The 27239-nt window shown below is 37.1% G+C and overlaps 1 protein-coding gene across 8 annotated transcripts in view; it reads left to right on the top strand.

The window, feature by feature from the left end:
* The window catches only part of MBNL3 (muscleblind like splicing regulator 3), a 127759-nt gene extending 101031 nt beyond the window's left edge, over nucleotides 1-26728 (top strand). For 4 of the 8 annotated variants that reach the window (XM_033416215.2, XM_033416221.2, XM_033416213.2 and 1 more), the window contains 7 exons: nucleotides 7409-7600; nucleotides 8773-9009; nucleotides 11886-12036; nucleotides 13855-13890; nucleotides 16275-16369; nucleotides 17302-17375; nucleotides 19140-19280. In XM_033416215.2, the coding sequence (XP_033272106.1) occupies nucleotides 7409-7600; nucleotides 8773-9009; nucleotides 11886-12036; nucleotides 13855-13890; nucleotides 16275-16369; nucleotides 17302-17358 (768 nt within the window). In that variant the 3' untranslated portion in view covers nucleotides 17359-17375; nucleotides 19140-19280. Of the gene's footprint in view, nucleotides 1-7408; nucleotides 7601-8772; nucleotides 9010-11885; nucleotides 12037-13854; nucleotides 13891-16274; nucleotides 16370-17301; nucleotides 17376-19139 lie in introns of all 8 variants that reach the window. The other 4 variants (XM_033416217.2, XM_033416216.2, XR_004479901.2 and 1 more) reach the window with 4 other exon arrangements.
* The last annotated feature ends 511 nt before the right edge of the window (nucleotides 26729-27239 follow it).

The following is a 27239-nucleotide window of genomic DNA, read 5'->3' as shown; positions in this document are numbered from 1 at the left end:
GCTTGGCAATCTCACCTAGAGAGGATGATATTTTTTTTCTTATCACCATCCTCTTGCTCAGATCAGTAGAGTTCAGTGGTTTGTCACTGAGAGGGCCATCAGGAGACCTAGTGTGAAAAAATGTGGTTGCCCTCCCCACCTGATAATAATCTTTCCCCCAAATAATCCTGATCTGCCATAATAATCTTTATAGATGTACTAAATATTATTTGAAAACCTTCTTCACCTAGTCTCCACTCTTAAACCGTTCTGTGGATATCAGAAACATTAGCAATTCAATCGTCCCCTGGGACCACACATTTTGTAATAAGAAGTTGCATATTTCAGTCTGTAGTATCACTAAACCGTTTTTTTTTCCAGACTCTTCATTGGATACCTTTTGATACTGATGATTTAGCCACTCCAATTAAAAACTGCCACGCATACATATGTGTGGGTGTGTGTACGTGCATGTGCACATGCATGTGTATGTGTTATACAGTACCCTGTGCTTCTAATACTGTTTAGCATTTCAAAAGACCGTTTGGGAGTGGCCTTCTGCTTAAAGTTTTCCCCGATAGAGACCAAAACTGATGGATTTTTCAGTCTCTCTGCCACTAACTTTCGATCCCTGAGTGTTTCTTTTGTTTGGTGATTTTTGATTTGGATTTTTCTAACTGGTAAACCTAAAAGTAATCAATGGCTTAGGAATCCCTTTTGACTCAATTCACTAAATATTTCTTGAGCATCTACTCTGTGCCAGGCATTTATAAGAGTAAGAGATGGATTAAAAGGTGAATTAGAAACAGTCTCTACCCTCTAGGAATATATGATCTAACAGTAGTGAAATGGTGGATTAATGTTTCCGTGATCCCCATCGTTTCTGCTTTGTACCTGATCCTCCGTATTTTTATAGCTTTGGGCTTTCTTTTTTCCTCCGTAGAGTATTTTTATATTAGCCATGCAAGGTTTCGTTTCAGTTTGTGTTGTTGTTTTGGTGGCGGTGGTGGTGGTGCTTTGTTGAACCTCTGATAATTATAACCCCTTGCATCCATTTATCCTGGATTTGCACTGAGATGTCTCTAGTCTCCAGGCTTCCTGTGGGTTCTTTGCTTTTCTCAGCTCTTGCCATTTCCCCCTCCCCCCAAACCCTTCCTTTTTTCATACCCGTTGTTAAAATTGGGTAACCACTTGATTTTTTAAATACTTTTTCTTTCCTAGTGGTATACTAAAGTTAATTGAATTGTCACTGTTATTACATAGTGATTCACCAACAAATAATTTTTAGGGCAGTTCTTGTTCACGTCTCAGGAGCAAAGTTAAAATCCCCTCACCCATCTGAGGAAGAAGTCATTTACCCTTCTGCCAGATCCTTACCTCTAGGAATCAGCTGTGGATTATAATTCCTGACCTGCTCTGCAGCTTCTCCCACCACCTACAGGCAGATCCAAACCATGACTTGTTCCCTCTTTCTTGTGATACTTTACACCTTTTATACGCACAATAATCTATCGACCCTTCCCCTACCTGTCTTCCTTCAATGCTCCCCCTTATTTGGAGACTTCCATGATTAATAAGGTCAGAAAAGCCAGGTCTAGGTGAAGATAACTATTCACTTTGACCCTTGAATGTATTTGTTTTTCTTCACTCTCTCTTGGGCCACAGTGACTTATTCATTAACAAGTGTGATTAGTACATAAACACCACTATCGGCTTGCATCTGTTTATAAAGTTCACTCTCAATTATTGAGGGACCAATTAACTAGTCTGGAGGTTATGTGGGCCTCCTGCAGTGTGCCTTTTGGCCACTTCAGTCCCCCTAGAACAACGCTCAGAGAATGTGGAGATGACCAAGCAAAAACTGTGAAACAAAAACGATTCAGTTGTGCTCCTCATCAACAGCTAGTAAAGTCTGATGGAAACAAAAATGATACATTTCATTGTGCTTTGGGATTATCTAAGGATAGAAATATGCATGGTGACTGGGGAAAGGGGCTTCCTTTTGTACTGTATAAATGCTTGTAAATGAGTAATAAAATTAAGGTCTTATGAGTGATAAAGTTAAGAGTGCTATTTTTCTGGTATTAAAATCAAGTCAACAAATTGTTACCAAATGTTTACCATCCTATAAAAGAAAATGTTTAGTTGTCCACCTTTAGACAGGAATTTAGAGAGAGGAGACCTCAATTATGATGTTGACTTCAGGCCAGGATTAGCCTAAGAGACTTAAGTGTCTTGCATTCATCCAACAATAATTGTAACTGACCTTGGATATTATTCAAGTAACTACAAATAGATCTAGGCTGTGGGGAGATACAGAGATGGATTTAGCATAACATTTAATTTTTTTTCTTTATACTAGCTTGAGGAATAACTCATTTTAAGTAATAAATCCGTGTTACTAAGATGTATATGTGAACTAGACATATTTATTTGAGGCATCATTTTTCACTGAGCTGTATTATTATTCAGAGGTGCTTCAGAATCCTTTAAGGCCAAAATGTGGTGGCTCCTAAAATTTTACCTTTACAGGAGTCCATCTATCTCCCCATTCTTAGTCACTGAGTAGTTATTGTTTTATAAACAAATAGTTAAGAACATGAATTTTACTAACTATGTAAAAGAACATTTTAGTGAATACTTTAGTATCTGTTTCTAAAGTTTAACTTCTTCAGCTTATGGAATCTTGCTACAAGTATTAAATTCACACCAATAGATTTTTATATAATTAGTGCTTTACTTCAGAAATTGATGGAGTGCTTTATTTTTTGGAATCCTTTAGAATGAGGGTCAGCAAAATTTTCTCTAAATGACTAATAAAAGTATTTGAGGATTTGTGGGAAAGAAACAAAGTTGAGGATATTATGTAGGTACTTCTGTAACAAGAGAGAAAACAGATATCCACACTTTTTGTTATATAGGTCTACGAGTGAGTGCAGTGGAATTTATTTATGGACACTGAAACACGAATTGCATATAATTTTCATGTGTTATGAAATATTACTTATCTTGTACTTTTTTTCAACCATTTAAAAAGGTAGAGAAAAACAAATGCTGGAGAGGGTGTGGAAAAAAAGGGAACCCTCCTACACTGTTGGTGGGAATGTAAATTGGTACAACCGCTATGGAGAACAGTATGGAGGTTCCTCAAAAAACTACAAAATAGAGTTGCTATATGATCCATCAATCCCACTCCTGGGCATATATCCAGACAAAACTATAATTTGGAAAGATACGTGCACCCCTATGCTCATAGCAGCATTATTTACAATAGCCAAGACATGGAAACAATCTAAATGTCCATCAATGGATGAATGGATAAAGAAGATGTGGTATATGTATACAATGGAATATTACTCAGCCATAAAAAAGAATGAATTAATGCCATTTGCAGCAACATGGATGGACCTAGAGATTATCATACTAAGTAAAGTAAGTCAGAAAGAGAAAGACAAATACCATATGATATCACTTATATGTGGAATCTAAAATGTGACACAAATGAACTTATCTACAAAACAGAGACAGACTCACAGACATAGAGAACAGACTTGTGGTTGCCAGGGGGGAGGGGTGGGGGGGTTGAATTGGGAGTTTGGGACTAGCAGTTGCAAACTAATACGTATAGAATGCGTAAACAACAAGGTCCTACTGTATAGCACAGGGAACTATATTTAATATCCTATAATAAACCATAATGGAAAAGAATATGAAAAAGTAGTATGTGTGTGTGTGTGTGTGTGTGTGTGTATATATATATATATATATATATATATATATATATATATATACTGAATCACTTTGCTGTACACCAGAAACTAACACAACATTGTATATCAACTATAATTCAAATAAAATTTAAAAAAAAATAAAATAAAAATGTAGAAACCACTCTTACCATTCTGGCCATACAAAAACAGGGCAGGCTGGATTTGGTTCAGGAGATGTGGTTTGCCAACCGTTACCCTAGAACACAAGCTCTTAAACAGTAAGTCGTCCATAACCCCACACCAGGGGTGAGTTTCATGAGGTCCTTGAACTTCTTGAGATCACATGCAGTTTATGCACATATGAATTTTTCCGTGGACAGGGTCTACAGCTCTCATCAGACTCTCAGAGAAGTTCAGGACTCGAAAAAGATTAGGTGTCTCTGTTCTAAAGGCAATTCACCAAATTTTAGAAAGCATTTCCTAAGGCCCTGATAGTTCCTAGGTACTGTGCAAGTAACTGGTAGCTCGCGGGAATTCCTACCCTAGCAGCTAATACTGCAAGAGACATTGAGGGTAAATAATTGTCTAGGTGATCGTTTTATTCATATAGTCAGTTGTCGCCATCATTCTTGTTGGTTTTATAAGTCTCAGAGAAAGATGAAAATCCATACCCCCTGTTCTAGGAGGGAAAGTTTTCTCATATTTTCAAATATTTAGGAAATAATTTAGGTTTGAGTGAATATCTGAAACATATTTAAGTGCCCAGACCATTCAGGTTGTAAATAGAAATCAGATTCAACCTGTTAGGAACCTTTTTCTTTAATATTAAGATTACCCCACTAATTGGTTCATGTTAGCTCAACTGACATCAAAGGCTGCAATACAGGTATAGGAAGGATTAAAGTCGCTTATTAAAATTGAATGTGTGAACTTGCAGGCTGCCTGATATAACAGGTGGCTGTTAACTAAAGCTAAGCCCTTGAATGTTCACATTCATGAAAATGGAGTGGTTACCCTGGGGCAGAGGTGGTGGTGAGAAACAGAAATGTCCATTTGAAAATAAATAAGAAACTCAGGAGTTCCTCCCTGTGCCCGAGGGTTGGGAATAAAAAAAAACCTGCTTCTTCTCAATAAACAGAGTTATAGAATGAAGTTTATACCAAGGAGGAAAATGGTTATAAAATCTACAATACTAACTTTAAAACCTAAACATGGCACAGTATAACCTTACAAACCCTAAACTTTTTCAGCAAGTCCCTTGCACTATTTATATAGACTTTTCATTTTCAGCTTGTTTTCATACAATTGGAACATATAACAAACGTGAGAGGGTTAAAACATATTCTAAAGAAAGCAGAAGTTAACCAGGAAATTTCCCCCAAAAAAGGAAGGAAAAAATACAGAAGTTCAGAGCTATTATAAATAGGAAGCATTGCTTACATGTACATTATTCTTAAATATTATTGATCGGTTATTTATTAGTGATTAATGATTTTTTAATCTGGAAAATTCACTCACCTGCAAGTTTTCCTTTTAATTCAATAGTTTTCATTCCATGAGAAGTATGACATGTCCCTATTCCCTGTTACATCACAGCGCTAGTTAGGCTGGGTCAGCCCTCGGCTTTTGTCCTCAAACCTTAAAGCACCTCCCTGACTGCCCCATCATCTTTCCTGCCACCTGACGTCACCCCTTTCCTCTTAAAGCTCTTGGCCACCATGCCTTCTCTGCTTAACCCTGGTGAGTCTTGCCAGTTTGGGGAGGAGGGGGCATGCTCTTTCTGCCCTTCCAAATTTGCCAGTTAGCTAATGATAAACTCATCTAAGGTAGAGTGCTAATGGGGAAGTCCTTCCTTCCAAGCTGAATGTTGTTTATAACAGGGGTTTCACGGAGAAGGCTGTGCTATTGAAAGTTTCAAGTCCGACTAGGGTGTGGCGCCATGAATATAGATCGCCCCCCACTTCATACTCAATAGACTTCTATTCTGCCTGCATTTAGAGCTGTTCCTATTAATGTGATTTAGCAGAAGGTGTGGGCATAGCTTGGCAGTGCAACAGATTATTGTTTTAGTGAAAGAAATAAAAAGAAAGCAAGAAAGAACAATGCTATTAGTAATACATGAGACATCACCATTTGCATGACAATGCGCTACCTACCTTATAAAGTCACTATTAGAAATGTACTATATTTAACCATGATTTGTTATTCATTCATTAAAATGCTTACATTATTTTTAAATTATGTCATTGATTATATCAGTCATTCACTATATATTGGGTACTATAGGGGAGACAAGAGAACTATCAAAGAAATTATGACCACATTGAGAAGAAAAGACACCCACATAGGGAACAAACTGGAAAACAGCACAGTAAAGTGATAAATTATGTGGTTACAGATAATAAAGGCAGTACATATATGAAACTCTTTGAGATCAGGACTACCTAGAGGGGTGGGATAGGGAGGGTGGGAGGGAGACGCAAGAGGGAGGATATATGGGGATATATGTATATGTACAGCTGATTCACTTTGTTATACAGCAGAAACTAACACAACAATGTAAAGCAATTATACTCCAGTAAAGATGTCAAAAAAAAAGAAAAACCAAACATTTGACTAAAAGTTTTCAATAATTTCCATTTAGATTAAGTGAGAATTAATAACAAAACTGTGTATCATCTAGAGTGAAGTGTTTATAACTATGCTGTGTTACCATACATTATATGTATTTGTCAGTTCAGAATTTATTTTCAATTAGCCTAAATTAGTTTTTTGTTGTCTCCATAAAGGTTGAGTATTTATGGAGATTAACATTTTTTGTGATGTTTACAATAAGATTTGAGTCAAATAAAATAACCTGTTAATAAAAAAAAATAGAAAAACCAGTAAGATTCCTTTGCATTTCCAAGACTTTTCTTTACAAGTTATACTCTAGTGTATGTACCTTATAATCCTGTTATCTCTTCCTGCCTAATAGGGATTCTCGTAGCATGTTCAGGGCCCCCTTTTTAACTGTGCACATCATCTGATCCCTCAGATAAAGACAAGGCTAGGCAAGTCAGATTCATTTGTAAAATAAGACCTCTAAAAAAAATGACCGTACTAATTTCATTTTAGATAGACAGCAAGAAGCTCTTACAGCTCTCACTTTTCAAAATCTACCCCTTTCTTCCTGCCTTCTTGCTTTCTTCCTTAATTGATAGTGGGCCAAGAAGCAAGTGTTTGGTAGGGCAGTTGGGAACCATGGTAGGACCAGCAGCTTTGGAGCCAAGCAGTACTGCGAGGAAGGGGAAGGGAAGGAAGAGGGTGGCATGAAGGGGGGGAACCTGAAGTCTGTGTGCAAAGGCCATGCTTGTGTGAGGAGATAAGGCAGATTGCCCACGTATTTGATATCGTTGGTGACATGGTTTTTAGGTAAAAATGGAAGTGCTAGAGAAAACACATTTGGAACAGACTCCATCAGTGGGATTTAATTTACTTATGACTTAAAATTATGTGGCTTGGCTTATCAGCTTACCAATAAATTTGTTACTCAAAGAGATTTGTGGTTTTAAAAGGAACTCCTCCTTTATGGGAATTAGTATGAGACTAAAAATAAAGCAGAAAATACAATGGTAACTTTTGATATGACTTGAGCTTTTTGAAAGAATGCTTCCTTGTGTAATAATAGGAATATTCTATTGATCTCTAACACCTTTTTTTCTCTTTTAATCATACAGACTTCTTTTCCTGTGACTCCATCCCTGGCAGCTAATCCTGCCATGGCTTTCAATCCCTACTTACCTCATCCTGGGATGGGCCTGGTCCCTGCCGAACTTTTACCAAATGCACCTGTGCTGATTTCTGGAAACCCGCCTCTCCCACTGCCAGGAGCTCCTGGTCCAAAACCGATGCGTTCAGATAAACTGGAGGTATTTGTGTAGAAATATATAAATCCCTATGGGGTAGATATTAACCTTATGCATAAACATTCTTAGAGCCCAATGTTTTCAATGCTTTAAGTAAGTACATCTGAATTTTAAGCTTATGGAATATAACTTCAGAGAAATGTTAGACATTTTATTACCGCAATTTTACCCTGTTATGAAGTGCACGGTTGTATAGTAGGTCAAACAATGTCTTAGTGTACCCAGCTGCAGACTGTGCATCTCCTTTGCTATGGCACAGAAAGTCTGGTGGGAATGCTCCTTTCAGCCAGGCTCCAGCTTTGCAGAGTGGGATTACTGTATTCGTTGATGAGTCTCTACTTGCTAGAATAATCAAAAAGTCAGCTCCACTGGCAGCTCCTTAAATGCCTTGCCATGTATTGAACTGGAATCTGTGCATGTCCTTTAGTCATGGTCCACAAGTCTGCTTGTAAAAAGCACATTGCCAGACTTCCCTGGTGGCGCAGTGGTTAAGAATCTGCCTGCCAATGCAGGGGACACGGTTCGAGCCCTGGTCCAGGAAGATCCCACGTGCTGCGGAGCAACTAAGCCTGTGCACCACAACTACTGAGCCTGCACTCTAGAGCCCGCGAGCCACAACTACTGAAGCCCGCGCACCTAGAGCCCGTGCTCCGTAACAAGAGAAGCCACCACAATGAGAAGCCCGCGCACCGCAATGAAGAGTAGTCCCCGCTAGCCACAACTAGAGAAAGCCCCCGCACAGCAACGAAGACCCAATGCAGCCAAAAATAAATTAATTAATTTTAAAAAAAAAAGAAAGCACATTGCTGTGTAATAAAGACACATCTTGGAGCTTAACAAAATAACCCCCTCTTGCAAACTTAGCTAATTACACTTTAGGCTGTGTATCAAGTGGAGGATTAAAAACTGGTTTTCAACAATACTTGCATTTCAATGTAAGGAAAGCAGACAAACTTTTCCTTTGGGAAGATTGGAGTTTTTCTTCCTCGGAATAGAAATTTTGTTTAGGTTTACATCTCATAGTGAATATGGCTCGACATTATCCTTCAGCTTTTAGAATTTTTCCTAAATAGATGACAAAAGAATGTATACTGTTGCTCTTATACATTCACTGGCAAAATAAATAAAAGCTAATCACCTTCCAAGCGTCAATGTGATTTTTTTTTTTCTTTAAGGTTTGCCGTGAATTTCAGCGTGGAAATTGTACCCGTGGTGAGAACGATTGCCGCTATGCTCACCCTACTGATGTTTCCATGATTGAGGCAAGTGATAATACCGTGACCATCTGCATGGATTATATCAAAGGTCGATGCTCCCGGGAGAAATGCAAGTATTTTCATCCTCCTGCGCACTTGCAAGCCAGACTCAAGGCAGCTCATCACCAGATGAACCATTCAGCTGCCACTGCCATGGTAAGAACAGGCCAGGACTCGTCGACTGTTTGGGGATAAATGATTCTTATATCCCTCAATTTGTCTAATATCCTGGAACCATGATCTTGGATAGTCATGAGGGGACCTTAAAATGAATTGCCCAGGTTATAAGCTGGAAAAGAGAGAACCTATTTATTCTAGTTCACTAAAATTTTCTAAAGATAACTATTTAAAATCTTTCCTAATGATTTTAACTTACTGTGCTTTTTCTCCCATTTTTTAAGAAAGAGTAAATTATACAACTTAAACAGTAAATTATTTTGGAGTGGTTTTTATAGCCTAACTAACCTTAATATCGTAAAAAGGCAGAAAGTTGCCTTTCTGCCCCGTGAGCCACCTAGATGGTCACTTTGCTGGTAACATCCTTAATGCCTTTCACAAACAGAGGACTTGGAGGATGGGGTGGAAAATAGGTTCTAATTTCCCAAAGGTTAATGATTTCAAGTCAGCAGCCAGCCAAGGCTGTGGGGGGGGGAGAATTTCTACATGGTTGGAGAAGAGGCCTGGCTATTGAGTTGCCCTAGTTAGTAAATTTGGGGGAAAAGTTAGTCCTACTGAACCACGAAAAGATAGGAGATAGGAAACTATTTGCATAACACTATAGTGTGATAGGTTAAAAAATAGGAATTATGATTACTTACGCTTGTCACAGCTGTCAATTATTTTGATAGGCTGTGGGCTATTCATTTCTTTTATAGTCTGGGCTTTTCCTCATGTAATAGGGTATAACCCCAATAAGGGACAAAACCCTGAGGAAACCTCATTTTTCCCGGCTGTGGAAAAAAAATCACCTCCATGACCCTGAAGCCCATGACAGAGACCTTTCCTTTTCATAAAAGAGATACATTTGTTTTCAGACATCCCTATTTGTTGAGAAGGTTTTCCTCATACTAAGTTAAAATCTACCTTGTTGTAACTGGAACTTACACTTAGTTTATTGCAAAACATGCCAATCCCTATTTCATAGGAGCCTGATTCTCATGTCTTTTCCCTAAGCCAAACACCCCAAATTTGGACTTGTTCTCTTTCTCAGTACCCCTGCTCTCTCAGAACTGAACCCAATACTTTGTGAAAGAGCTGAGTACCAAAATAGAACAAACTTATTTTCTGCCTTGATCTGGACAGCGGAATTTGTTAACGAACGTTAAAAAAGACTTCACCAAATATTTTTTGTCTTAAATTATTTTGCATGAGGGAATTTTAAGCTATGAAAATAGGAAGGTATCCAGAATATTCAATGCAGAATTTAAGCCTCCAATTGTTAGGTTATTTCTGTTGGTGGCATACAGTTCAGAAACAATGCACCCTATTGTAAAGGAGGGGAATACAGTTGGCCCCCTAAAAATAAAGGTTCTCATATGCATGGGATGTACAAGGAATACCGTGCCTGTGCCATGGTGTACCTACCTGTCCAATGCTCAGTCATGGAGCCTTCGTATGTATGTGCCTATTTCTGATGATTTTGGTGTGTTTGTTAGAATGCATATAAGTCAGCCCCAAATCTCCATGTAGAGAGTTAAACATACTATATATAGTAAGGTCTTCAACTGGTACTTTTGAACGTCAATATAGAATTCTTTTCTGAGTGACTGATCAGAGCAGCGTCTTAAAGGTAAAGTAACACTGGCCCATAGGAATTTGTTTGAGGTAAGATTAAACAAAGGAGGCTGCATGAAGAAATTTAAGCTTTCTATATTTTAAAGATTCAGAGTTGAAATGCTTTGTGAAGCAGAGATTTTTACCCTGTTCGTGTTCATGTGCACAGCTCAGGTTGTCTTTACTGAAAGCAGCTTGTATGCATTTAAAAGGAAAGACTTGAAGGGGTGATATTTATTTCCCAAATGAAAATAGAGGTACCATTAGGCCTTCTTGTCCATAGGAATAAGGAGGTCACGGCATGCCCCTTTTCGGCTTGTGGAAGGCTAGATACTCAGCATAAGTGTGCCCGTCTCCTTAAGAATTTGGAGCATACCCAATCGTTGTTGCTGGGACAAGTTTTTAAAGTACTGTGCAATTTGCTGAGGAAAAAATGTAAAGTAATGTCAAATTTCTCCAATGAATCTGATCCAGGGGGAGCTTTGACTGAATATTTTAAGCACAGTGGGATTTTGAAAGAATTGTAGACATGAAAGGAGGATTTTAAAACGCTAAGAGGTTTCAGAATTAAACCTTACAACAAAGCAAGCAATACATATCGAAATGCACGGCAAGTCTCTCTAAGTGAGAATTGCATACATTTTGCTATCTATGGTATCTGGGTGAGGTGGCGGGGGCAGATTAATTCATTTGCTTTTTCCTTACATGTTAGTTGGGAAATATACAGTTATAGGGTTTGGACCTGAAATCCTTGTATAAATTGAATTTTGGATTTTGGAGCTTTAACCTCTGATCTACTCACATCTGTGTTTTCACCTACATACCATTTATCTCCTAGATTTATATTGGAATTGTAACTGGCAAAAATTTCTTTCCTGCTATATCTGTTGCTTCTGCTAATCTCATTTTAATAGGTTAGGAGATGAGCATCCTTTAGATGTTAATTTTAAATGATTATTTGCTGTCAACAGCATCCTGTCACATCCAGCCCACACGATGAGGTCCTTTTCAGCTTCATTAATTTGTCTAAATTAGTGAAGTTGAAAAGCTTCTTTTCCCCCCTGTATGTTTATTTTCTGTTTTGGACTGAGTATGTACTCATATAGTCAACGGCTTCATCTCTGAAGTTGGTTACGTTGCTCAATGGCGACCCTTGCAAAGGGTTCCCAGGCCAGACCTTATCTAACTGCTGCTTGCTTGGTTTGTGTACATATTTTACTTTCCTTAATACTATTTATTAATCCACCCTTCCCTCACAGGCCCTGCAGCCCGGTGCACTTCAACTGATACCAAAGAGATCAGCACTTGAAAAGACCAATGGTGCCACCCCGGTCTTTAATCCCAGTGTTTTCCACTGCCAGCAGGCTCTGGCTAACCTGCAACTCCCGCAGCCGGCATTTATCCCTGCAGGTGAGAACTGGGCTCTGGGCACCATGAGTTGCTTGATGTTGCGAATGAATACAGTGCCCACCAGCTTCCAAAGAGCATTTATGTGAGAACGGTCAACAGATATTGTGGTTAGAAATAAAACAAGGCAGCTATGCTCAATCTGTTTGTATACTGAACAAACTGTTTTCCTATGATTCCTGATAATTAATGGTTTTGAAATCAAACTAGGAAACACTGTCAACATTTTTCTTTTGAGCATTTCCTAATTTTTGCTTCTCATGTTTGATTCACTTGTTTCAGTCTCAAACTAATTCCTTGATTCTTAGGTATCACTTTCAAAGACAATGGTCTGCCCTCAAAAAAAAAAAAGAAAGTTTCCAAGCTTCAGCATTGCAAAAATAGGTAGTCCATATATCTTTGATATGCCAAAGATAGTTATAATAAAACTACCCTTGCATTTACAATATAATACAGTGTAGTATATATATAAAACAGGTAGTTTTAGCCTCTAACTCTTAAACCAGTTAATATAAAATATATAGCAGTTTATCACATTTTCCTGACACTTTGTGGCATATTTTATTACCTCCTACATTCAACTATATTTAATAGCATAACAGTTTTGCACTAAATTGAAAAGAAAAATTTAAGCCATAATTTTTTCAAATAAATATCATAGGGGGCTTCCCTGGTGGCACAGTGGTTAAGAATCCACCTGCCAGTGCAGGGGACACGGGTTCGAGCCCTGGTCCGGCAAGATCCCACATGCCGCTGGTTGATTTGTAGCTGGCAAAATGAAATTATTTCCATGACCAGATATGGTCTCAAACCAGCATTCATGCAGGCCCAGAAGCAGAAGAGCTGAGGTCAAACAAATATCATATATGAGGGGAATTACTTTTCTTCCAGTGGTTCAGTACTTTAAGAACAAGCATATAGTCTCTTAGGCATAAGTTGAAAATACTAACCCCTGGGAGTATGGTAGATTTTTTTTTTTGTCAGAATCATAAATGCCCCAGTTTGGAAACTGTTAAATGAAAGTTACATGCTTTAAAAATTAATTTAGAAACCTTGTTAATTATAAACATACTAAGCACATGGTATTGTATGCCTGGACTTGAAGAAACCCATTGGTTAACTGATACATTAATCAGTTAATTAATTTTGAAAGAAGCCATAAAAATCCAGTCTTTTGTCTAGTTAACTAACCACAATAGTTCCTCATGATATCATTTAAAAACACAATTTTTAGACTTGTTGGGCTGGATTTGGCTAATTTAAAATCTAGATTTACAAGCAAAAACATCAGAAGAATCCCTTTCTCCTTAATTAATAGCAAAAGAAAAACTTGTCAGGCTGAGAGCCCCCTCTTGATGAAAAGCCTGTTTGCCATATGTTCACAGTCAAGTCCTTGGTTGCGAGGTGGAGAAAGCAATGATAATAGATTAGTGCCCTAAGTACAACTTATTGGCACCAGCTGCCAGATCCTGGTGCATATTTTGAAAATTGTACGTATAATAAATTAAAATTCTGCCTTTCATAATAAAAATCACTTAGGATGTATTCGTCCAGAATAAATATGTAATTTAAGTGAGCTAATACCTTTAAAGAAAAATTAATGTTCATTTTTATACCTAAGAATCCAAGAATTACTTTGATTACCTGGGTTTGGGATCTTAAGCTGTAATTGTGAGCATGGGAGATTACTGGATATGCATGTGCTGATTGATTAATATTGCTAAGAGTATCTTTCTAGTTAGAAATTATTTCTATCAGTAAAACTTCAATAATGAAATATCTCTTTTCTTTACTTTTCACGCTTTTCTGCATGGTGTACAGGGCCAATACTGTGCATGGTACCTGCTTCAAGTATTGGTAGGTTTTGTACAAAAATTCTCAACTTTTTACAGTCTGAAAAAAAGTGTTTTTCTGTTGTGACTATGAAAGAGACAAGCAACTGGATGACGTGGCTGGACATTTTCTGAGTATTTAAGGTTTAATATGGTGCTGTCTGTTACATGTCTTTGTGGAATCACAACAGTCCTACACTCTCACAGTTGGTTGCCACTGTGGTCAAATACCGACCCTGCCATTTCTGTATTTTCACCCTAAAAATAGTAGCTGAAATATTTTGAAACATTTCCTTATCTAGCCAGAATGGGCAGTTTTATTCTTAGCTTTACATCTGTTACTAAGAAATTGTAAAATATTTAAAATATTTTAAATGTATAATTTGTAAAGTACAACACAACAATTCCTCCAAAAAAAAGTTATCCATAAGATCAAAATCATTCAATACTCAGATGTTGCAAAAAAGCAAAGCTAGAGCACTCTGTAGTGTTTTGTGATGATTTCTATAGTGTTCTAGGATGAAGTGCTATCTGCACGGAAACCAGGCACCACAGAATCATTTCAAAATGACTCTTTGGGGGTATGTGATTTTTAATAACCAGTTACACACAGATCCTTTAATTAGCCACCTATCCAATATGGTAGCCATCTCGAAACCATTTTGTACATCACTAACACCGAAGAAGACAAGGAAAGGGACTTGTTTCCCTCTCAGAACTCCTAGGGAGTTCACAGCTCCTATAGTTTCCATGGGCACCAGGAACAGACCAGGAGAAAATAGCTCTGTTCCATACAGGGAGGAATTATCCCACCTCACCCCACCATCTCATATCAATCCAGTTCCTTTTATTCTTTTTGAGAGTTCGCAACAGCTTGACCACCATCCCATTGGTCAACCAAAGTCGATGCAGAACCCAAAAGGGACTAACAGGTTTACCAAGATAAAACAAAAAAGTCAAAATGACAACTACATAGTAGTAGCACTAACAGGTGAGGCCCCTGTTATTAGCCGTGCTCTGTCAGAATTAAAAACATTTCCACTGGTACTAACAGAAGCATCATATGCATACGATTAGAAGAGCATACTTCTGCAAGTTCGTGAAATGTGTCTCCATCTTCCCATTTTGTGACTCTGCTCCCTTGTCCTTTCACCTAAGAGCTCAGTGTAGGAATGCAAACTGCATGCTTCAGTGGTGCTGCTTTCTGCACAGTTCTTGTGCTCCCAAAGGGAAAACAAGAGTGTTTTTAGAATTGGCATGTGCTACAATAAGGGATGTTGATAGGTAATGGATAACTAGAGATGAGCATGAGAGATAACTACAGAGTTTCTGTTAATCACCATTTGGGGTACATTTGTGGTTTCTGTGACGTTGCATGTGTTGATTTTCCTCTCTCCAGGCCATTCACTTTCTCTGTAGACTTTCAGAAAATCTGAATTCAATCGATATATTATAGATACAAATTATCACATATGCACACGTGCCATTCACACATTAATTCCTTGGCTTGCTATCCAAAATGAGCTAGAAATAAGGAAAGCATCCCAGCAGCTTTCAAAATGACATAGAAACTAGAAAAGGCAAAGAGAAATCAGCCTGAAAGAGATGTTGCAGCTGCTAGTCATTGTCGCTGTAATATTGCAGTGAAGACAAGATTTTGTCGGATATTGACTATGAAGTACCCCTTGGAAATTTCGGCTATTTATGAAACAATAAATAAATGGCCTACGTTGTTTCATAAGTAGCCTAAGTTTGCAAGGGGTTTGCCAGAGGTGTGCTGAAAAACCTGCATGCATAGGCCACTGTATTCTTTATCTGCTCCCCTACCACATACCCACCAAGCAAACTATGATCTTTTTGTATACAGATCAGGTAAGTATATCTTTGCACCTGCAAATCCAGTAACAGCACTCATGTCTGTCATGAGTTAGCGAAACCAAACACCAATTCACAGTTCCCTACTCCCGTTCTGAATGCACAGCCCAGTTACTTTTCTGCTTGACTAGCTGTTCATAGCGATTTCTGCCTGACTAGCTGTCCACAGAGATAGCCTTGGTAAACTCAGATTTGTCATAGGTACCCATTGTAACCCCTTCTGAAAATTTGGCCCTTGAAGTCAACTACAGTGTGATTCTGCTCAAAAACTAACTAAATGTTGAGAATGATTCCATTTTCCTTAATGGTAACTATAATTGGCTTTCCCCTTTTCTCTTTTTAAATATTTCCCCCTTCCATGCTGTGTTGCTTTGCACTGACTGTGATTGCATGTTGCACCCTGGTGTATCCATCATGATGATGTTACATGGCTTGTTGCTGTGATACCTGCCACGCCCCATTCCATCGTGTATGTCACGGTTACGTAAATGCTCCACCCCCTCGTGTGTTGCTTCCATGATTTCCTACTGAAAGTGCCCATGATGCACGGTGCTACACCTACCACTGTGTCTGCAGCAACACCACCTGCCACCAGCGTTCCCTTCGCTGCAACAGCTACAATCAATCAGGTTTGGCCATTTATTTCACCTGTTCAGACCTAGCTAACTACGGTGTGTTGGTAAGGCACAGTATATGCTTTTGGGATTGGTGAGAGACATTAGTCCCTATTCTTAAGTGTTTCTTTAGCCATTGTTACATTTAGAATTTCTCTTTTTGTGTATATTCTAGAGGGATGTTCCTGCTTTGCTGTTCATCCTGAGATGAGTCAGCAGAGTGTTCTTTTTTAATTGGTTACAGATGTCACTCTTGACATCTTATATATATAGTTGTTGCTACCACACCAATCCTCAAAGGTATATACTGAATATTTTTTAAATGTTTCTTCATTGGTTGAGAGGAGAATTTATTTTAGTTGACTACCATTTTTGGTTATTGCGTTTGAACTTTCACTTAGTACTATCATCACCTTTACCTTTAGATCTACTGGAAAGAAAGATAACACATTTCTTTCCAAGGCACAGATACGCTTATCATTACCCAGTGATTACATCCGAAATTCCTTCTCATACCGACATGAGATGTGCTTGTGTTGTTTTAATTTTCATTTGCTTGAGGTTTTTACAGGCAGTCACAAGGCAAATTATGAATTTGGGGTGAGTCTTGAAATTATAAGGAGATACTTAGAATAATTATTGTGTAATATTATGGCCATTTTGCCTTGTTAAAGTGGTAACCACTCTTAAAGACTGCAAGTTCCACTGCTGTTTCAATTACAAGTATGATAAACATTTAGGACACAGAGCATTAATCCATTGGGGAAACAATCCACATTCTAACCTGTGCTTTTTGCAAAGTTAACTATTATTGGATATGGTTAGTATGTCTAAATTTTTCTGTGAAATTGGTTACGGTTATTGATTACCATGTCCAAGCAGTGAACAAAATAAATGGAATTCTCTCAAGAAACTATTTTAATCTAAAATCTTTTTTACTACTATAGATACCCCCATTATCAATAGATGAACTGAATAGCAGCATGTTTGTTTCACAGATGTAGAAGTTACCAGTAGAACAGTAAGTCTCTTTAAGTATTAATATAATATTTGTAGGTTATATCTTTTATCTACACAGTTGCATTTGCTAAAGACTTTGGTAAATATTTTCATTAATAGGCACTGCTTATAACTTAGAGCTTGATTTAAGCATTCCAAATTTTCCACAATGAAATATGGACAGCAAATATGCGATTTTTTAATATGAAAATGACAGCTGGTATTGTATTTTCCCAATGAGCTTACAAATTCCCAAATGTTTTCCCATTATTAAAGGGATATGATTGGTTAGCCAAAGGCACAGATCGATTTTGAATTTTAATCTTTTAACATTTTTCTAGCTTTGTTTTATTTTAATTGAAATAAAGCAAAGTAATTTTGTCACAATTTGATTAAGATGGTTATCTTAAAGACAGTAGGCAGTATGCTTTTTCTAAAGACATTATGGAAAATAGCGCTTTCACATTCTGCCACTTTGTGTTGCTTCCCATGTAAGTCTAGCAGAATTGCTCCAGCTGTTTTCAATTTTGAGTGACATAATTTAATAATTTAATCATTATTTTCACTCACATCATGGCACCTTTTTTTTGGTAATTTTTGTTGTTGTTTTCGGATTTTTCCCCCTTCACTTTTGATTTCCTTTGCCTGGTCCAGAGCCTGTAATGGCAACACACTTAATTTGAGCAGTTGTTCACTTGGAACATGTGACTTTTAAAGTCACTCAAGACGCTGAGGCATCTTAATTAATAATTATAGGGAGTTATTAAACAAATACACTGATTCTGAGTTGCATCCATTAGTCATTGAAAGCTTGAAGTTCTCACACCTGGAGTGTTTCACTTGGTTGAAGAAGGCAACAGTTCTGTTCTCTTGATGGACTAGTTCCCCAGCACCTGGCTAGCATTTCTTTCCTGCTGAGGACACACAGGCCCAGAAGACTTACTGTTCTGGACAGAGCATATAGATAGCTGTACATTAGATAACAGGTCCCTTCAATCATAAGGAGCGTTTTAAAAAAGACATCTTTGAGTACACGGAATAACTGAAGTAGCTGTATATTGTAGTAGTTTTCAGGGGTATCATTTTGGATAGTGGCAAGTTGGGAATAGCAACGAACAGGAGAATAATAGGCTTTGTAAACACTTCCCTGATTCTCATGGGCTGCTTCACATCAAGGTAAACAAAAGTGGTCAAATATATTTAACTTTCCAACAGAACATGTTTGGGAATAGTGATTCTTTTTTACTTGATTCCATTAGAAAATTTAGAGGTATTTGGCACATCATAATCATTGCAATATGTAACAGATGTTGAAAATTTCTCCAGAGTGCAAAAATGTAATTTTGTAAAATACTGTATACCGAGAATTCACACTTAGGCTATTCCTGCACTGCTCCAAAACATACAGATAAAAAGTTTAAAGTTTGTTTAATATTTGCATATTTCAAAATGGAATCCAGTATGTTTTGTCAATATATGCTTGTTGGAGGAAGTGGATGGATGGGTGGATGTTCATGGTGTAGACAGTGCCTTAAACAACCGAGTGTATCTCTGTTAACTTAGGGCAACTGTCCACACTGTCACTCAGTGAGAACCATAGACTATCAGACTGTCATGCTATGTAACTCCTTAGTGAGCATTTCCAACAGCTCGATTTTCGTAGATTCAGAGTGGGGAATATCTTGGCATATGGTTCACACACAGAACTGGAACAAGAACCAAGTATCCTGACCCCTACTTCAATAACCCTCCAATATTTCTCACTCTTTTTTTTCTTCCATTTCAGTTGAAATTCTGAACAACAGAGTTATGGAGTATCAGAATCTCTCCGTGAGAACCTCCATATGGCCTTTCTATGTATATTCACGTATGTCCTCTTCTACCAACACAACAATAAGCATGGTGCAGTCAATATATTAAACAAAACAAACATACCAACCAACAAATTCGAATAAAAAACAAAGCATCAAACAATCAATGGAGATGTTAAAACACCAACAGAAAACTAACAACTACCATCTGTCTATCTTATTTGAATTATTAGGTAGAACAGCATAACATTTTGTAATTTATCACACTATTCTTTGTGATTTTCCAATAACCATTATGCTGAGTGAATCTCTACAGTGGACTGCTGGCTTATTGTGCATTCTTGGTGGATAAATGTTCAGTCTGTTTGGAAGTGTTACCTTACCATTTTGTTTACACAGTAGTCTGTTGGTTTGATTCAGGATGTAACAAATATATCCAATACCATTTTCCCCATTACTGTATTGCATTGTATTGTATTGTGGTGTGTTGTGTTAGGTTTTTACATACTATAGTGTTTTGCTGTAATGTGTGGTGTTTGATTTTAACTAAAATGCTATTAATGGGAAACAGAAACACATGTGCTTGAAAAACATGATAGGTTAATGTTGATATGCTCTCTCTCTCTAGAATATTTCTGTAGTTTTCTGGAGGCAGACGTTTAAAAGGCCTCACTTTTGAGTGTGTCCAAAACCTGTTCATAAACGTGCACGTGTATAATTTGTACCTGTAGATCTGACCTTGCATAGTACAATCACATTACTGGATTTTTTTTGTGAGAGAGAAATAATTACCTGAAAATAACAGGGAACTTCTTAAAACATTAACCCGAATTTCACTCCTTAAGTAGATTGAAAAACTAGAATTTACCTTTAAGTGAATTTCTCAGCGTATATACTAAAAATTATGTAAAGTGCCCATTACATTTTTTGTGGCTCAAGGATCCTGTCTTCTAGGTTGAGTGTCTAAAACGGAGCCATTTGTCATTTTCAGCTGAAAAATTGGTTCTTGGAAGCTTAAAGGTATTCTAATGACAGGTTATAAATTAAGCAGAGAGAGGGGGGCTTGGAGCTAGTTTTTACATATTGGAGGAAAGTGTGTAAAAACCATTGCAATGTAACCTTTGATACAAGTGCCACTTTCTGAATGCAAATGGCTCACGCTCTTTAGACTACTCTTTGAATAATAAGTAAGATGCAGTCTGGAAAAGTCAGTCAGGGTGAAGGAGAATTGGTTCCAAGTGAGGCCTTTCCTCCCCAAATGGACAGTCTCTTCTGTTCATCACAGCTGGAATCTGAGTATAGATTTGGAGAAATGGCGGGACTGGGGAGGGAGGGAGGGAGCCATTTGAAATTACTCTTCGATTTATTTAAAAGTTCTAAGAAGGATGTCCACAGTTGTCTTTAGCCTCAGTTCAGCTGAGTTTCCAGTTTTGTTAAACATTTCAGTGAAGGAGCAAGTGCCTGTGATATGTTAAGTGTTGCCCTTCCCAAACTTTATTAACAGCAGAATCTCTCATATCATAACCAAGCCTCTTTTTTTGTTTGTTTGGATTTCTTTGTTTTTATATGTTTTGAAAATCATAATAGAGACGAATAGAGAGGTTTGTAACACCCTTTGGATGAGACAGAGTGGCTACACTCCACAGAGCTGACCTGAATTCACATTACTAATACTTTTGAAATAATTGTATAACCAAGTAAAATAGCAATTAATTCCCATGGTATGTCACATACTTCTTCCACCCTACTCAGTAATTAAAGTTACTATTATTAATCAGTGGTAGAACCATATGATAGTTTGCATTGATTTAGATAGATTTAATATTTTCTACTAAATATGTGTTCTCTCACTGGAAAGTATAAAATCATCAAATTTGATGTTCATACCAAGTTTATTTTTCTCCTTCATGAAAATGACAAGCAAAGGGAAAATCTGATTTAGGATACCTTAAGCCGGCTAGTAGTGTTTGAATCACAGAACAGTGGAACTGGCAAAACCTTTTCACAGCCAGGGCATGTGATTCACCCAGGGCTGCCTAACTACTTGGTAGCAGCTGGACCCAGAAATATCTCCTGACTCCTGGTTGTTCACCTTTTTCACATTGTTTGTGCTTCAGAACATTTGAGACTCCATCCCAAAGCAGATCATTTTGGCTCAGAATACAAAAGAGCAAAATTAACTCCTCAGTAGCTGATATCCTGTTGATCTTAATTATCAATCCAAATCATGATCATCAGGGATTTCTAAATGGTCTTGCTTGTACTGAGCCATTGTCATCTGCTAACAGTATTGTCTGGAGTTAGAGAGCAAGAGGTGTCTTGACTTTTACCTTTTGGTCCTTTGAACTACTTAATTTCTGTTTCCCAAAATCTTGACATTGCTAGAGAAGAAAGTAGAATATGCCTTTGTGAAATTACTTGTGTTTGGAACTGAGTTTTGTAAAACCTGTGCTGGTGCCTCTCAGGAAGGGCAGATTTGATCACATGAATCCAGGAGGGATGCACCTGAGCTACTCTAGATATATTCCTTAAAAGAGAGACATTTTCAGTGTGAAATGAACTTTTTTGTCATTTCACATTTTGATACAGCATACTGTCTCACTTAACTTTTTAAACTTCTGACAAAGATGTACATGGACAGTAAACCTAGAGTACAGCTGTTTGCATGTTGCCTTAAGCACTGGAAGATATGAATAATGATGTATTTTTTAGTAAGAGGTTCAGTGAGAGATATTCAGGGTAGTGGTATTTTTGGTGCAACAATTTTTGATATTGTTGGCATTTTAAAAGTTGCTTTGTGAGTGAATTTAAAGAAAGAAAACTCAAAGCACTAAGGTTTTGATCAGAGGTGAAAGAATTTTGACAAAAATGCAATTTTAAGATAGCACTCTTTAACTAGTTGTGCAATGACTTATTCAAGTGATCTTTATTCAAGAAAAGAAAAGAAGTCATTAGACTATAAATTTCTGGTGAAAAAGACAAGTCACAAAACTAATCAGTGACTCTAAACAACAATTTACTGGATGGACTGTATATATAAAATTCTAATCACTTGTGATTCTTAGTTAACATTTTATAAGCTTTTTAATTTACAAGGGCCTCTTTTTATTTATCCAAAATTATTGTTTTTGTCCATTCCTCTCAGCCTTTTGCAAAAATACGCAAGCGTGCTGAAACTTGGATAAAACAGGTCATGTATACAGAGAAAATAATCTAAAGGTTTTCTTTTAAGAGGGTTTTAGTAGTGTCAGATTTTTTAAAGCACTATGTGACCACAACATAAGTATATTCTAAAGAGGATTAAGAAACTTAAATTAAATGGATTCATAAAATCCGTGCAGTATTTGCTTTTGCAATTGGAGCATGATTCCTCAACTAGCTGTCGCATTTCATTGCATTTGTCTAAATTAGAGTCTTTAATTTGTAGTTAATCATGATATGAAAAGCTATCCTCTCCCTATTCCATCAGTCTTTGCCATCCATTTCTGAACACGCTAAAGCACTTTGATCTTGCCATAAGTGTTGTCCTCCACCACTAGGCTGTGTTCACTAATGGGCAGCCTCAGCTCACCAGCTCTCCAATGGGGGCAAAGCAAGTACCTCCTCCTTACCATCAGCAGGAACCAAATAAAATTAATCTTTACAACATGAATCTCTTTTTCATGGCATGACCAGTAAGCACAGTGATGTCTGATTAAGGACAGCATTGACATCAAATTTTATTAAATAGTACGTAGGGAAGGCCTGTGTGCTACTTGGAATGTTATTTGGTCCTTCCTCCACTCCTTTGGAGAGTACATGAGGATGCTCTTAGGTAAAATGCAGCCACACGTTTTCAAGTTATTTCAGTCTGTAGGGTAGGCTGTGATGCACAGAACGAATTGAAACTGGAATCTTCTTTCTTTGATCTCTTCTACATTTCACACACTTTGAAATAGAAATAGGGAAATATGATTGAGGGAAATATGATTTCCCAATTCTGTTGAATAGATTTAGGAAGATAGTGGCCTCATTTTTAATTTTACCAGTGCCTGTCAAAGGCAATAGAATAAACACTATGTAAAAGAGTATGACAAGTTTTTTTGCAAGTTTAGTTGACAGCCTAATCAAACTGTAAATATAATGACAAATAGAGGTTCTGGGCACCAACTCACTAACTGGTGCCACGTTTTCATTTTTCTTATTACTTTTTAAAGTTTTTATTTTATTCCCTTTTCATATCTTTAAGTATCATTAGTATGAATTTAATTTTGAAGGAGAGTTAGAGAAGCTTTAAGATTTTACTACAGGCATTCAACCCGCCTAGATAGGTCCTCAACTGACACTGAAAAACAACAAGGTATAGAGTATAGTTCATAACTATTCCTTACAGTTCACAGTTGAAGAACAAACTTAACTTTATATACAAATAATAATTTTTAACTAATTGTATTTAGTTGTTGCTTTAGCAACAAACCTACAACATGGCTACCTTTAGACATTTTTTTGTGCGTGAAAATTTTACTTGTAAACTCTGTGGTTTTTGACAGTGTGAGCATGTAGCAGATACAGCTCAAAGCTCAGAAATAGATATGGTGGATTTTTCTTTTTAATCCAAATTCCCATGTGAAAACTGAATTTGTGTCCTTGTGTGACTTTTTTGAGCAAAAAGTTTACAACATCTGGATTCTAGAATCAGGCTTTAGAGCTGATAGAATTTGTTGTGTGGATAGGGTTATTCCACAGTATTTAGACTCCAAAACACAATCGTATTTATAATATGCCCCGATCTCTTTCCATAACCTTACTTATTCAGAATCATTCTATTCAAGTGGCATAGCTGTAGCTACAAAAATTCTCTTTTACAAATCTATCCAAATGAGGGTTAAAGAATGACAAAAGCACAGATTAAATTAATTCATCTTTGTGAAACCATCCATACAGATACTGTGGAATGACCCCATAACAGTGTTGAAGAGACATATGCTGCAGTTAACTGATGGTCTCAGTTAGGGTGCGAACGTGTGAGACACACCTTTTTTGCACTTATGTACATAGTCCATGAGAGCGATCCTTGGAGCTTTTTTTTTTTTTTGATATAAGAAGTCTGTGATAATAGTGGAAAAGTTAGTAAGAGAGAGTTATTTCTAAGGCTTTGAGAAGAAGGGTTTGTTTTTTTTTTGCTACAAGACTTAACTAAAACATGATGTTGCTTTGCTGTTGTGGAGGCTTTCTAGTTTGCTAGGGCTCGTCATAAGACAAGACTGGTTACAGTTTAACACGTCAACTTGAGCTAACGGCACTAAACAAAAGTTAAGGTACTTCAGCTTTTAGCAAGATTGCTAGCAGAGATCGTTTGTTTTTAAATTAATCCTCACTGTAAACACACACACACACACACACACACACACACACACAGGCAGCAGGTTTCTGGCTGAGGTCTTTTTTCAATGGTTGCAAGGAGTTGTAAATTGCAAGATGGATATTCCCATTCTGATCTACATAGATTTCATCTTTCACAGAAAATGGTCGATTGAGATATATCGGTTACATCGATCAATATGTATTTAAGTGACAAATTGCTAACATTTGCCACTATTTCCCCTTCAAGATCCAGAAGCCGAAACCAAATTGGCAACTACTGAAAGGTGTAATTGAACAGTTAAGTATGGCCAGCACAGAGCATTTCATTCCCTTCAGCAAAGGAAAAAATGCTTCTGGCACAATTTTAGAAACGGCTGTTTTCTGACTTACCTTTACCAGATGAGACAGCGCTTCACTGTGCCACTTCAGCCTCCTACTCTTTTAACGAAACAGAAGAGAACTAGCCGAAATCTTGTGTACATCAGAGCTGTAAAAGAATGTTTCAATCAGATCACCTCTGCCAATTTCAGCTCCCACATCACCTACAGATCACCATTTATCTTTTTGTTGCCTCCAGGCGATGAGGCCTAGAAAAGGTCGAGGTTAGAAAGGTTTAAGGATAGATCACCATGAGGGCTTTGAGTCCTTCCCATCTTGAGGCCTGTTGTCCTTGCCCTGGAGAAGGAGCCCATCTTGGGATTGAGGGAGTTGTTATTACTATTGCTACCCATTTTGATAGTTCTCACTTACAGAGACAGGAAAATAAGCCAAAGCCAGAAAGCAATCCAAGCCTTACAGTTGTCCAATAGCTCAGGGCCAGTTGGTTAGAAATGTCCTTTCCCCCCCCCCCTTGAGCCCATAACCACATAGAGTCAGCCATACAGCTAACAGCCTGACCATCTGACCCGTATTTCCATTGATAGAAAATGTAAGCATTCACTCCTTCTGTAGTTAGGAACTCCAACTTTAACCTTATCACCAACATATTTCCCCAACTTAACCCATGTTCTTGTGTTGACATTTCCTTGTGAAACTATAAGCCACACGAATATATTTTCATAAGGTCAATAGAAATATAGTAAGATTTTAAGTCAGGCAGAATCACCTATGAAATAGTAAGAATGAACCTAGAAGCATCACAAAAGATAACCAGTTAATTGATGGCATGTGGTACATACTGACAGCCACTATGTCACACTCTTTGGAGCTTAAACACAGTGCTGTCTTTTAAGTAAGTAAAATTAGAGAATGAAAGGACCTCTATTATTAAGCCCAGGAAAGGATTTAGTTTGACTAATTCAGTTTCCAGCCCCTCCACTTGTTCTTTCCTGAAAGAGAACCACCCATCAATACTCCAGAGCAGGGTTATTCCAGAGGAATTTTATCTTTAAATAGAACCCATCCTCAATTATAGCATATCACTGTGAAATAAGTCACAGGTATATCATTATTACTTTAATTTTTAAAAAAAACCCTGTAACAAGACCTAAAAGTAACCCAACTTTAAGCAGTGCTCTTTTCTCCCCAAACACACAACCTACAACATTGATCTGTCACAGAACTGCATGATTCCAAAGCTTTATTCCGGTATACAGATGCTGTTTGTTAATGATGGAAACCAAATTATTTTCTTGCTGTGTCTTTTGTGTCTAGCAGTTGAGAGAATTACATGACCATTATATCATTGGACTCTGGGATTGCCCTTTTCAAAATAAGTTTCCTTTTATTATTGTTGTTGCTTTAATTATTAGAAAATGAACAATTTGTGACATGCCCCCAAATTACAATAATTTAAATAAGTTTTCTTTAAAAGAGGCTCCAAAATATACTCTTTTAAAGGGCTAATTTTATGCATTTGTATAACAACAATCCAGTATAATGCAGAAAATGGAAGCACATATTTTGGGCAGAAAAATGCCAATTTAAAAATACTTATCAATAAGAAAATTATTAGCCCTGTGCAACACTTATAGATTTAAATAATGATCACTGTATTTAATAAATGTAAACTGTTCCCATAATGTTTTGCCTCCAAAATGCAATAGCTCATTCCCTCAACTGCTATCAATAGGGCAGATGCTTTGATTTTGGGGTGTTTTTTCCCCAAGTTATAGTGCTGTACTGCTTGTTTGTGTTTAGAAGTGTGCATTATGGAATTCATTTTAGTATGCTATTTCTATGTTGTTTATTTTTTGTTCTTTCAATAAAATGTGTAAATTTCTTGGTTTTGTCTTTTTTTATGAATCCATATTCACACATTACGAGTTCACCTAAAAGCTATTTGTCTTCTAGTATATTAATCCTAATAGTAATTCTAATATAAGATTTGATTTGGTTCAGTGCTATATTTCATACATAGAATAAATTTATTACTAAATATATACCTTCAGTATTTTGAATTATATAGCTAATACATCCATTGTATTAGATGTATACACAAGAAAGACACACTTATATTTTAGCAAAAGAACACTAAAAATTTTGTGATAACGCTTACTGGTTTCTATTGTGCTTCAGAAATTCTGAGGCATATTCTAAGATACATTATTATTATTAGTTTGTATTTTCCTATTATTCATTTCTATCCTGCATGTTGAGTGTAACATATGAAACCAGTGTCATTCATTTTATTCTTTTCAAGATGGGCATCAATGGTCTCATAACAACGGGATGCATGACTTTTTCCATTAAAATGTTTTATCTCACTTAAAATTGGTTATCTCCAACAAATG

This window comes from Orcinus orca, chromosome X (genome assembly GCF_937001465.1).
Source record: "Orcinus orca chromosome X, mOrcOrc1.1, whole genome shotgun sequence".
Taxonomy (NCBI): Eukaryota; Metazoa; Chordata; class Mammalia; order Artiodactyla; family Delphinidae; genus Orcinus; species Orcinus orca.
Note: the sequence above shows the minus strand (reverse complement) of the source record. Positions and strands in the feature narration are given on the sequence as shown.